At 49.1% G+C, this 12,630-nt stretch overlaps 1 protein-coding gene across 1 annotated transcript in view; it reads right to left on the bottom strand.

Annotated features, from left to right (window-relative positions):
* Nucleotides 1–12,331, bottom strand: part of LOC311615079 (mucin-13-like) — a gene marked incomplete at its 5' end in the record, with an annotated part of 30,731 nt that extends 18,400 nt beyond the window's left edge. The window contains 2 exons of the mRNA XM_084870275.1: nucleotides 2,754–2,881; nucleotides 12,327–12,331. Of these exons, the coding sequence (XP_084726401.1) occupies nucleotides 2,754–2,881; nucleotides 12,327–12,331 (133 nt within the window). The remainder of the gene's footprint in view (nucleotides 1–2,753; nucleotides 2,882–12,326) is intronic.
* Nucleotides 12,332–12,630: the final 299 nt, after the last annotated feature.

Raw genomic sequence — 12,630 nt, 5'->3', positions numbered from 1 at the left:
CAGGGGACCTCCAGAGCCTTGGTGACTGACCCTCTAACCCCAGATAGGGGTCCCCCAACTATAATATTTTGTAGAAATCATCATATTTTTAAAAAATCTATTTTGTTTCTCCATTACCATTTATCTCTATGTTCTCATCCACCCCCACCCCCACCCCCACCGGCAATCCCCACACTGTAGTCCATGTCCATGAGTCAGTCTCTCTCTCTCTCTCTCTCTCTCTCTCTCTCTCTCTCTCTCTCTCTCATTTTTGCTCAATCCCTTCAACACTCTTCCTCCCTAGCTGTCTGCCTACTCTCTATCTATGAGTCTGGCTCTAGTCTGCTTGGTAGTTCAGTGTGTTAACTAAAGCCAAAATATGAGTGAAATCATGTGGTACTTGTCTTTCTCTGGCTGGCTTATCTCACTGAGCATAATGTCCTCCGAGTCCATCCCTGCTGTCTAAAAGGGTGATGTTTTCTTCCTTTGTACGGCAAAGTAGTATTCCATTGTATAAATGTGCCACAGCTTTTTTATCCACTCATCTACTGGTGGGCACTTGAACTGTTTCCAGATCTCAGCTATTGTAAATAAAGCTGCTATGAACATAGGGGTGCATATGTTCTTTCAAATTACAGAAAGAATATATTTTAAGGAAGGTATAAGTAACTGTCTTATAGGGATGAACAGGCAAGAAGCCCCAAAAAGAAACTAGATGTTATGTTGTGGTTAGCATGCATGATATGCAGATCCATAATGAAAGGAAGGAATGCTAAGGGGAGAATGTGGACTGAGTCAGTGCCAATTCTAAGAGAAATTGATGAACTGACACTCCACTCTCTGGCTTTCTGAGTGGATTACTTGAATAAATGGTTAGGATTAATATTGCAGTTGTTTTCTTCACTGCTGGCTGGGACCCCAGACCAGGCAGGGTGCAGTGTCTTTTATTTTCATTTTTTTAATCTCCAGAGATCAGATGGGATCCAAGTAAGAAAGTTAGGTCAGTGGCCAAATGATGATCTTGGCTGGCCATTTTACTCATCTCTGTCAAAATAAATGATTCTGAGCTTTGATTTCTGAATAAATGAAGTGTCTGACAACCTTCAGAGCTGTCTGATTGCTTATGAACCCATAGGTAGATAAAACTTTTTAAAAAAATCTACATATAAGGTACAATGTGTATAGCATACTCTTTCTGTGATTAAAAGGGGCAATGCACACCCAGCCGGTGGCTCAGTGGTTGAGCATTGACCCATGAACTAAGAGGCCATGGGTTCAATGCCCTGGGTCAGGGTACATGCCCGGATTGCGGGCTCCATCCCCAGCATGGGGCACACGGGGGTCAGCCAATCGATGATTCCTTCTCATCATTGATGTTTCTCTCTCTCCCTCTCCCTTTCTTGCTCTCTAAAATCAATAAAAATATATGGGAAGAGGGGGGAATACACAAAACCACACAAATATGTATGTTTATATTTATATAGGTTATCTATGGAGGGAGACACAAGAACACAAGAAATTGGCCATACAACTGGCCTCTGAGGAAGGAAACTAGAAACCTGGAGCCTAAGGACAGGAGGCAGATTTAGTTTTCACTGACAATCCCTTTACCCTGTTTAAGCTTCTTTTTTTCATAACTAGTGGCCCCTCCAAACACAAAAGACTGGGAGCCAGGTCTTACATAAGGGCTCCATTTGTTTAAGCAACTTTTTTTTTTTTTTTTTTTTTTTTTTTTTAGATCTATCAGAGGACATTGGGGAAGTCGAAAGATGTAAGTGTAGGGAGACTCAACTTGATCTGTGACCTCAGGAAAGTGGCTGCCCTCTTAAGGCCTCTGTTATCCTGTCTGAGAGCAACAGGGTTTAATCCAGAGACCCTTCAAGCCTAGGTTTGAGGATTCTTTTAGACCAGAGGTTGACAAATGATGACTCATGAGCCAAATCTGGTCAATCTTCTGTTCTTATATAGTTTTATTGGTGCAGCACTGCCAGGCTCATTCATTTATAGATTGACTATAACTGCTTCTATGTCAAAATGGCAGAGTGGAACAGTTGCAATAAAGTCCCTGTTGTGACACAAAAAATCTAAAATATTTACTAGTCTGCCTTTATCGATAAAGTCTGCTGACCTGTATGCTGGACCAAGCTTTGGGAAATGAGTCAAGTGGTTTGTTTCAACTCTTAGACAGTCCTCCCCGCACATCTAGCTTTGGACAATGGAACGGTCATGTCTAGGACCGTCTGAGCCCTGCTGCTGCTTGGCTTTTTATCCCTCAGGCTCAAATCCCACCATCATAACTTGTCCTCTTTTTCAATAACACCTGAGAAGGAATAAGGGTAGAGCTGACTCATTCCTTAGGTAAAGGAGCTAGACCAGGTAGGGGGAGGGAGGTGGGGCTGAAGTGTTGGTGATATTTGGACCTGGCCTTCACAGAGAAGCCGAGACATTTTTGAAAACTCTTAGGGGTGGGGCAGTTAGAGAAATGCCTTTCATAAAGTCCAAGTTCATAAAAATATTCCACATCTGCCAAATAGCTTGAGGGAGGATGGATAGTAAGGAAAGGAGAAAAGAATGAAACGGTGGATAATTTTTTTAGGGCCTCGGCCATCACTACTAGCTAGCTGTTGTGACTCAGAATTTTGAATTCCAAGGGCTCATACCAAGGAAACCCTGAGTCTCTATAACCACTTCCCTAGCCCAGCAGAACATGCTTGCCTGCCACCCTCCACAACGCTGACTGCTCAGTGAGGTGTCTTTGAGGGAGTTGCTCTTACCTGGTGAAATGACACTGCTGGAGGTAGGTGCGATCGTGGTGGTGGTGCTGGTTCCGGGAGCCGCGGTGGTGGTGCTGGTTCCGGGAGCCGCGGTGGTGGTGCTGGTTCCCGGAGCCGCGGTGGTGGTGCTGGTTCCGGGAGCCGCGGTGGTGGTGCTGGTTCCCGGAGCCGCGGTGGTGGTGCTGGTTCCCGGAGCCGCGGTGGTGGTGCTGGTGGTTCCGGGAGCCGCGGTGGTGGTGCTGGTTCCGGGAGCCGCGGTGGTGGTGCTGGTTCCCGGAGCCGCGGTGGTGGTGCTGGTGGTTCCGGGAGCCGCGGTGGTGGTGCTGGTTCCGGGAGCCGCGGTGGTGGTGCTGGTTCCGGGAGCCGCGGTGGTGGTGCTGGTTCCGGGAGCCGCGGTGGTGGTGCTGGTTCCGGGAGCCGCGGTGGTGGTGCTGGTGGTTCCGGGAGCCGCGGTGGTGGTGCTGGTGGTTCCGGGAGCCGCGGTGGTGCTGGTGGTTCCGGGAGCCGCGGTGGTGGTGCTGGTTCCCGGAGCCGCGGTGGTGGTGCTGGTTCCGGGAGCCGCGGTGGTGGTGCTGGTGGTTCCGGGAGCCGCGGTGGTGGTGCTGGTTCCCGGAGCCGCGGTGGTGGTGCTGGTTCCCGGAGCCGCGGTGGTGGTGCTGGTTCCCGGAGCCGCGGTGGTGGTGCTGGTGGTTCCGGGAGCCGCGGTGGTGGTGCTGATTCCCGGAGCCGCGGTGGTGGTGCTGGTGGTTCCGGGAGCCGCGGCGGTGGTGCTGGTGGTTCCGGGAGCCGCGGTGGTGGTGCTGGTTCCGGGAGCCGCGGTGGTGGTGCTGGTTCCGGGAGCCGCGGTGGTGGTGCTGGTTCCGGGAGCCGCGGTGGTGGTGCTGGTTCCGGGAGCCGCGGTGGTGGTGCTGGTTCCGGGAGCCGCGGTGGTGGTGCTGGTGGTTCCGGGAGCCGCGGTGGTGGTGCTGGTTCCCGGAGCCGCGGTGGTGGTGCTGGTGGTTCCGGGAGCCGCGGTGGTGGTGCTGGTTCCGGGAGCCGCGGTGGTGGTGCTGGTTCCGGGAGCCGCGGTGGTGGTGCTGGTTCCGGGAGCCGCGGTGGTGGTGCTGGTTCCGGGAGCCGCGGTGGTGGTGCTGGTTCCGGGAGCCGCGGTGGTGGTGCTGGTTCCGGGAGCCGCGGTGGTGGTGCTGGTGGTTCCGGGAGCCGCGGTGGTGGTGCTGGTGGTTCCGGGAGCCGCGGTGGTGCTGGTGGTTCCGGGAGCCACGGTGGTGGTGCTGGTTCCCGGAGCCGCGGTGGTGGTGCTGGTTCCGGGAGCCGCGGTGGTGGTGCTGGTGGTTCCGGGAGCCGCGGCGGTGGTGCTGGTGGTTCCGGGAGCCGCGGCGGTGGTGCTGGTGGTTCCGGGAGCCGCGGTGGTGGTGCTGGTTCCGGGAGCCGCGGTGGTGGTGCTGGTTCCGGGAGCCGCGGTGGTGGTGCTGGTTCCGGGAGCCGCGGTGGTGGTGCTGGTTCCGGGAGCCGCGGTGGTGGTGCTGGTTCCGGGAGCCGCGGTGGTGGTGCTGGTTCCGGGAGCCGCGGTGGTGGTGCTGGTTCCGGGAGCCGCGGTGGTGGTTTTTGATTGGGGAGACGGGGTGGTCATGGTGTTTGACGAAATCGGGTTTTTGTCATGGTCTGCAGTAGTTGCGATGGCTGGAAGAACAAAGATGCCTAGTTATAGAAGGCAGAACACTAACTATACAATGACCATTTCTATCTATCTATCTATCTATCTATCTATCTATCTATCTATTTATCTATCTATCTACCTACCTACCTAGCTACCTACCTGTAGAGAGGCCTGCTGTATAAAATTCGTGTACGGGGTGTTATCCCTCAGCCCATACTGCACCCTCTCACAGTCTAGGAGCCCTCAGGGGTGTGAGGCAACCGTGTAATTAGGGGAAGGTGATGCTCCCATCACACCTCTTCTGCTATCACTACCCACAGCGCAAGTCTCAGCCGGCCCTGGTTACCTGAGCCTTGAGTGGCCCTGGGCCGCTGAGGGGCTAAGGGGATTGGGGGACTCTGGAGGCAGGTGCCCCAATGGGCTGAGGGGACTGTGTGTCACCATCTTGTGACTGTGGGCACTGCCATCTTTGAGGGTATGGCATTAAATTTGCATATTCCCTCCTTATTGGCTATGGGTGTCATCATCTTTGAGTACATGACGGTCAATTAGCATATTCCCTCCTTATTGCCTGTGGTTACTGCCATCTTGGCAATGGTGCAAGGGTCAATTAGCACATTCCTTTGTTATTAGATAGGACTAATAAAGCCTAAATTACCTTTTGACTGTTTGACAGTAGCTGTATGCACACTTACCACCAGGGGGCAGATGTTTAACACACAGGCATGGAAACATGGAACAGACTGATGGATTTCAGAGGGAAGAGGGAAGAGGGAGGGCAGGAAGAGATTAAACTGATTCATACACCAGTCTGGTCCCTCCACCAGGCCTGTGGGGATCGGGCCAAATTTGTGCACCAGGCCTCTGGCATCCCCTAGGGGTTCTGGATTGTGAAAGGGCACAGGCCAGGCCAAGGAACCCACTGGTACACAAATCCATGTACAGGGCCGCTAGTTAGTTAATACAACAGTTGACCCTTGAACAACACAGGTTTGAACTGCCTGAGTCCACTTATACTCGGATTTTAAAAGTCAAACCTGTGTTGTTCACGAGTCAGCTGTAATTAGTACTCAATTAATTATTTTCTGAAAAATAAATGCAACAGGTTCTTTAATAACGTTGTTTGATTCAACATTTTTTTTCAATAATGTTGATGATATGTCGGAACTTAACTCCTGTTTGCATCAATTAGTTTATGTAAAACTGGTTTCAATATATATCATTTTGCTTTAAGTTGCAGAACTTATTAACAAGGTGAGGACTTACTATTTAGTTGACAACATTAAAAACTTAAATACATGACTCCTTTAAACACACACACACACACACACACACACAGATACACACACACACACACACACACAACTCACATTAAATTAAGTTAAAAATTGAACAGACAAAACTGGGAAAATGTTATTAAAATATGACATAGAGTTCATGAATACCAACAATTAATATCACTTATGTTACAGAATTGTCAATCTGTCACCAGGTGGCGCTGATATAACCTGGAAATAGACTTCTTTGTCTTTTTACAGTTTAAGGCGATTGTCCCAATTTTTCATTACATGGCAAAGCTGTTGACAGGTATAAGGAAGAGAAGGGAAAGGGTGTGTTTAAAGGGTGATGAAATTAGAAAGTCTCATTAAAAGTCTATTAAAACTCCAAAAAACTGCAATCACATGAATTTTTTAAAGAGTAAGAAGAATAGAGATGATCTTTGCCCTAAGGCAGTGGTTCTCAATCTTTCTAATGCCACGACCCTTTAACAAAGTTCCTCATGTTGTGGTGACCCCAACCATAAAATTATTTTTCTTGCTACTTCATAACTGTAAATTTGCTACTGTTATGAATCCTAATGTAAATATCTGATATGCAGGATGTCTTAGGCAACCCCTGTGAAAGGGTCATTCGAGCCCCAAAGGGGTCACGACCCACAGGCTGAGAACTGCAGCCCTAAGGGCTATGGTGATCATCATATACATATTTTTTAAAACTCTTAGACACTTTTGGATGTAGCGGGTAGTAAATGCTTAGTGACCCATTGATAAGTTTCCTAAACCCTTAATTGTCTTTGGAACTCTGACATTGACAATCGGTTAAACACATGATTAAAAGAAAAAGCAATTTTTAGAGAGAAAGCAATTTCTAAACCCTCGAGTATGGAAAGCTGCTGAAAGTCTCCCTGATTCCCCCTGGGCCTGTGAATCTCTAGAGAGCAGAATCTGGCTCTGCACCCTGACGGGCCCAGCGTAGGCATTCCTAGGTGGGGAGGAGAAAAGCAATTGCTCTTCCAGGGGCCAGAGAATGGTCCACCAGCCAGTCATGTTGACTGCTGCTCCTCCTGTTCCTACTGTTCTCATTTATCAAGGGCTTACCCTATGCCTGACAGGCCCTGGGACAAAGATACGAGAGACACATTTGATAGAAGGGTGCACCAATACTCAGAGGCAGTAAGAAATTTACCGGCTAAACCCTTAATTCCCACATGTGAGGGGGCAAAAAGTCTTGATGCCAGGAGCAGGGATTAAACCTGCTTCCTGGGACCCAGTGTTTCCCAAAGTGTGGTCCGAGTACCCCCAGGGGTACGGGAAGAGTTTGGTGGGGATACACATTTCACCAGAGTTTGTTGGGGATATGCACTGCACCGTGCTTAGCTGCGCCTAATTCCATGTTCTCATGAGTACAAGAGGTACTCAGCGTTACAAAAACTATAGAAGGGGTACACATATTTCAAAAGTTTGGGAAACACTGCTGGGACCCAAATGACATCTGGGGGCCAAAGAAGGCCATTGGGCCCTTGGGACCTACTAAGTCGCTCTTCTCCGGCCTCGGGAATAGCTCTGGTTACTGAACCCCAAATCTTAGTCCGGGGGCCTCCTTATGACTGCTCTGTGCTCCTTCCTCACAGACTGAAATGCCTTGTGTCTGTGAGCCCCGTTGGAGGGAAAATTTCACCCCCAGAATAATCCATCTGTTGGGCACAGCTAAAGCCTGTTGGTTCAATCGCAAAGACAACAAACACATTAAAATAATTTTAAAAATTTAAATGTTTCTTACCAAAAAGGAGGATGAGAAGAGGGAGGTGAGTGAAGGCTTTCATTTTAGATCTTCTTGCTAGGTAGCCCAACGTGGAAATGGTCTTCCCCCAGCTGCCTCCCGATTTAACTCTCTTTCAGGTGCAAAGTCCAGCCATTGACTGACGTCACATCTGCCAAAAGCAATTACTTGTTAGAGTTTGGTCATACACCATAGGTCTCAGGTGAACTTCTGAGATGAGCCTGGCCTTATGATCTATTTTTTTATTGCATGGTCTAAAAATAGCTCAGGACAGTCCAAGCATCCTTAGGAGTTGGGGTGGTGGGGGCGGGGTTGGGGGTGGGGGGAGTGGCGGTTCCTCTCTTTATGTCCCAAATGTCCTCAAGCTACCACCTTTTAGGAGGTCACCATTTCTTAAAATATTCAACAATACAACCTGGGCTGTTACTCACCCCATTTGAATGGAGGAAATCCAATTTCTTCCCTTGGTAGTTTTGAGAATCCCCGAGGAGTACTTACATGTTTCCCCAGCCTGTGTTTATTAGCCACTTCATCTCTTTTGTAAAATATTTGCCCATTTTTTTCTTTCTTTTTTTTTTTTTAGAGAGGGGGGGGGGAGAGAGAGAGAGAAAAAGAGAGAGAGAGAGAGAGAAGCATTAATGTAAGAGTGACACATTGATTGGTAGCTTCCCACACCCCCCCCCCCCCCCCACCTGGGGCTGGGATCGAACCTGCAACCAGGCATATGCCCTTGAATGGGAGTTGTTTGTCACCTTAGTTTTGAATTGTAAGAGTTCTTTATATGTATGCTGTATAGATGGTCTCCCTTTGCCATTTTTACATGCATTTCAATCATTGTAAGCTTATACACGCACTTTATAAAAGGCTAACCAGGAACCTAGGAAAATCTAGAAATGGCCTGAGGTCACAAGATGAGCTGCAGGGTCTCCAAGGCAGGGTCCCCATTCCTGCCTCCTAAACCAGGAACAGCCCACGGCTCCTTCTTGTCTTGGGTCCCGGCAGTCAGGGAGCAGCGCCCACAGCGCGGGACTGCCAGTGTCTGCCAGCGACACCATATCACAGCCGGTCAACACGGACCCTGGTTTTCCATACCACTTCTCTGCTGGGCAGACAACGCAGATGACCCGGCTCGGAGGGAGGCCTGCTAAACACCAGCCCTCTGGACTCACCCCGGGCCTCACCCGGAAGCTCAGCCACGAAACAAGTCAGGCAGTATCGATAGTGCGAACCAGCTGTCATCCCTTTCTGTGTCCCCTCCCAACAGACCACACCCGATGGCAACACCCACACTGAAGCATTGCAGACAGGGGCGCACGGAGCTTCTCGTTCCGGGAAAGGCTTCTTTGCTGCTCATGGGTCCTTCCATATGGAGGGGACTCAGTGAGGCCACCCTCCTGGCTCAGGGCGTTGCTTTATTCACGGCCCTGAGAGAGGCGACGTGAGTTATTTCAGAACACTTTGGGACTACTCACCTCTGACCCTGCCTTTTCACTTCGGGGAGAGAACCTGGGTGCTCACAACTGCTGTGCCTGGGAGGGAAGGGGGTCAGCATTTGGAAGCCGGAGCCACGTTCTCCCAGGGGAGAGATATTTTGTCTCCGTCTGTCACATTCTTTGTTTTCTGACATGAGTCAGACCCTGGGCGGGGAAAAGGGGTGATATTCTTTAGCACAGCCCCTGCTGCATGCCAGAGCTGAGGCTGTAAGTCCAGAACAAAGACTCCATGTTTCCATAGAAACCAGGTAGCTCACTAGAGGGCAATGGGGAGAAATGAATGTGGTTGGATCTGTTGGGAGGCAGTGGTGTGGTTGAGCTCTCTTCCCTGGTTTCTCTCTGCTCATACACACAGGGTGTCAGAGGCTCAGGAGAGGTTCAAAGGCCGCCCTGTGGGCTTCTAGTTAGTGGAGATGTGTTCTATTTACAAACCACAGGAATTGCCCTAACTGCTTTGGCTCAGTAGATAGAGCATCAGCCTGCAGACTCAAGAGTCCCAGGTTCGATCCAGCCAAGGGCATGTACCTTGGTTGTGGGCACACCCCCAGTAGGAGGTGTACAGGAGGTGGCTGATTGATGTTTCTCTCTATCCCTCTCCCTTTCTCTCTGTAAAAAAAAAAAAATCAATAAAATATGTTTAAAAAAATTAAAAAGCACAGGAATAGGATTTTGGAGTTTTGGCTTATAAAACTCTCCCATCGCTTATCTAATCACTGCACTGACTTTAGTCAGCTCAAAACAAACAAACAAACAAACAAACAAAAGAAATAAAAAAAAATCTTATCACCATCTATCTTCTGGAATTCACATGCTCTTGGAGAAGTTATATGGATGGGGCTTTCCCCAGAAAGTAGTTTGACCTCTCACCTACTTCCTCCTCCACTCACCGGAAGGGAGGGGTCCTGGGGAGGCTTGACTAAGGTCAGAAAGCTGTCCTCAGGCAGCTACAAATTATCATTCAGATTCCCTCCCGGAGGAAGTGAGAGGTTCCAGGGGGTATAACTGCTCTCAGCGATGCTAGTGCTGGGCCTGGGTTTGTTGCTCTTTCGGAGGAAAATTGCCAACCACAGATGGGAGCGGTTTGCCCCTGTTTGGGGTTTGCAATTGTTTCTGGTTTGCACCTGTCAGTTATTCCCAAAGTGAGAGAGGATGTGACACGGGAACTGTGTTCCCCAGACCAGCAGTGCCAGAGTGACTTGGAAACTCTTGGTAGATGAGTTTTAACAAGACCCCGGGTGACTGTGATCTGCCAAGGATTTCAAGTGGTCCATGGACACAGCATAGGGGACACAGATTCACTACGTGGGGGTTGGGGGGTGGGAACCAATTGCCTTTCAAACTTATTGTAGCCGTTCTGATTACACCAGGAGGAAGTCTCATTCACTGCGGGTATATCTTTCCCTGGCTCTCACATGCGCCCACATTTTCCTTTTTGAGGAAGTGAGAGCAGGCCTTGCACGGAGCCTCTGGTAATCAAAGATCCACACCCAGAACCCAATACCACTTTACTTTTATTGTATTTATTTTATGGGGACTTCCTACTTATGGCAAAGAAAACTAGTGTTTTATATGAGGTGATGCTGTAAAGTTTATTTTAAAGTAAATTCACTTATCTTAAAGGAAAAGGATTATGGAAATAGAAGTAAAGACGATAGCGCAGTTCCCCCTCACCCACAGGGCACGTGGTCCAGGATCCCAAACCCTGCCCACCTGCAGCTCTGCCAGACCACAGCGGCAGGTCCTCAGGGGCAGAGCAGGCTCTCCAGCGATTTCCACATTGTTCAGGCCAAACCTGTTCCTGCATCTGTGTAACCATCCCTTCCCTGCACCAAATGGTTCACTGTCACTGCTTTAGGGATCCCGTGCTGACGTCCTCATCACAGTGCCATGCTTTCTGGTGCAACATGCTGGCGCCAGTCACACCATGTTTTCTGTCCACGTCTTCCCCTTCTGAGCGCGTCCCGTGCATGGCGGCCCTAACCCTCACAGGTGGAGGTGAGGCAGCCAAACTAGCCTGAATTTCCCCCCTCCTTTTCACAACCTCATGGATAGAAGACTCTTTCTCACCGTACATCCTAGCAATCTCACATGTCACTTTTCTCCTCCTCAAGTTGAGAACTTTGACCTTTTCACTGAAAGGAAGCACTTTGCGGCCTGTGGTGGGCATAGGCGGTGGCCAAGCATCCCTCCTCTGGCCCTTGGGGTCATGATTTAGCAAACAGAGGGTGACTGGAACACGAGCGCTCGGATGCCGTGACAATCGCCCGTTCACATGGCCAGCTACTAGGTGACGAACAGGTGGGCTGCTGGTCCAGAGCAGATAAAAGGGGCAATTCGTGTCCTGGGAGGCAGGGAGGGAGGCAGGGAGGGAGGGAGGGAGGGAGGGAGCCAGCAGGAGGCGGGAGATGTCCTCACTGCTCAGAACAGGGCGGGCCCCGCCCGGGTCGCTCAGGTGGACTGTGACCTGCCTCAGGTGTGTAAAACAGAGGAAAACGAAACCGTGAGCTAGGGGAATCTGAGGGCGACACAAAATGGGCTGAGGCCTGGAGAACACTGAGCGGGGACACACGGTTGAATGGCTGTTGAGGGAGAGGGCCTTTAAAAGTGTGGAGGCAGGGGAAGCAAACAGGTGAATGAAGTAAAAAAGAAATACTCAATATCAACAACACGAAAAAATGCCACATCATACCAGTAAAAGAAAATGGGGTGGGCTGAGCTCTGAGTTATTTCCCGATTGGCTTTAATCAGATAAACACCTGTTTCTGGGGAAATGCCCCGCCCCTCAAGCGTCTGGCTATCTTCTTAGGAAAAATAAATTGCTATAATAGACTTTCTGGGTCAAAGGTTGCATCCATTTTTAAAGGTCTATAATACATATCAGCAAATGTTCCCTCTTCAAAGGCTGTGCTACTACCCAAAATAAACAAAGAAACAAATAAATAAAGAACATTTTAAACAAGTAAGCTGGGTCCAGTCAGTGTTGCTCAGTGGTTGTGTGTTGACCCATGAACCAGGAGGTCACGATTCTGATTCCTGGTCAGGGCACATGCTGGGTTGTGGGCTCGATCCCCAGTGGGGGTGTGCAAGAGGCAGCCGATTGATGTTTTCCTCATTATTGATGTTTTTTTCTCTCTCCCCCTCTCTGTAAATCAATAAAAAACATGTTTTTCAAAGTGAGCTGGATGGATTAGGTAGATACAACACCAGTGCAATTTCAGAGAGGACCATCTAAAAGGAAATTTGTATCACCAGAGATCTCCCTCTGCCTACACAGAACTTTTGCAATGACCATAACTCTGTATAGTTGAGAAGAGCTATAGAGATGTAGTTATTAATAACAACTTACACCTAAAATGCACCTACCTCATGTCACCATTCCCCATACTTTACATTTATTAACTCAAAGGCATGAAGTAGATTTACTATTATTATACCCATATTATAGCTTGGAGCTTGAAGCACAGGTAGGACTGTGACTTAGATCGGGGTCAGCAAACCTTTCCTTTGAAGAGTCAGATAATAAGTACATTAGACTCTGTGGGCTAAGAGGTGAAATTGAGGATATTATGCAGACATTTATAAAACAAGAGAAAAAACACATTTCCAAAAAAATATTAAAATATAATAGTAATTGAGCACAAATTTTGGAAATACTGTTCTGTGGGAC

The sequence above is a fragment of the Pipistrellus hanaki genome, assembly GCF_964339955.1.
Source record: "Pipistrellus hanaki genome assembly, chromosome: 2".
Lineage (NCBI taxonomy): Eukaryota > Metazoa > Chordata > Mammalia > Chiroptera > Vespertilionidae > Pipistrellus > Pipistrellus hanaki.
The sequence above is the reverse complement of the archived record's forward strand: the minus strand, read 5'-3'. Positions and strand labels throughout refer to the sequence as shown.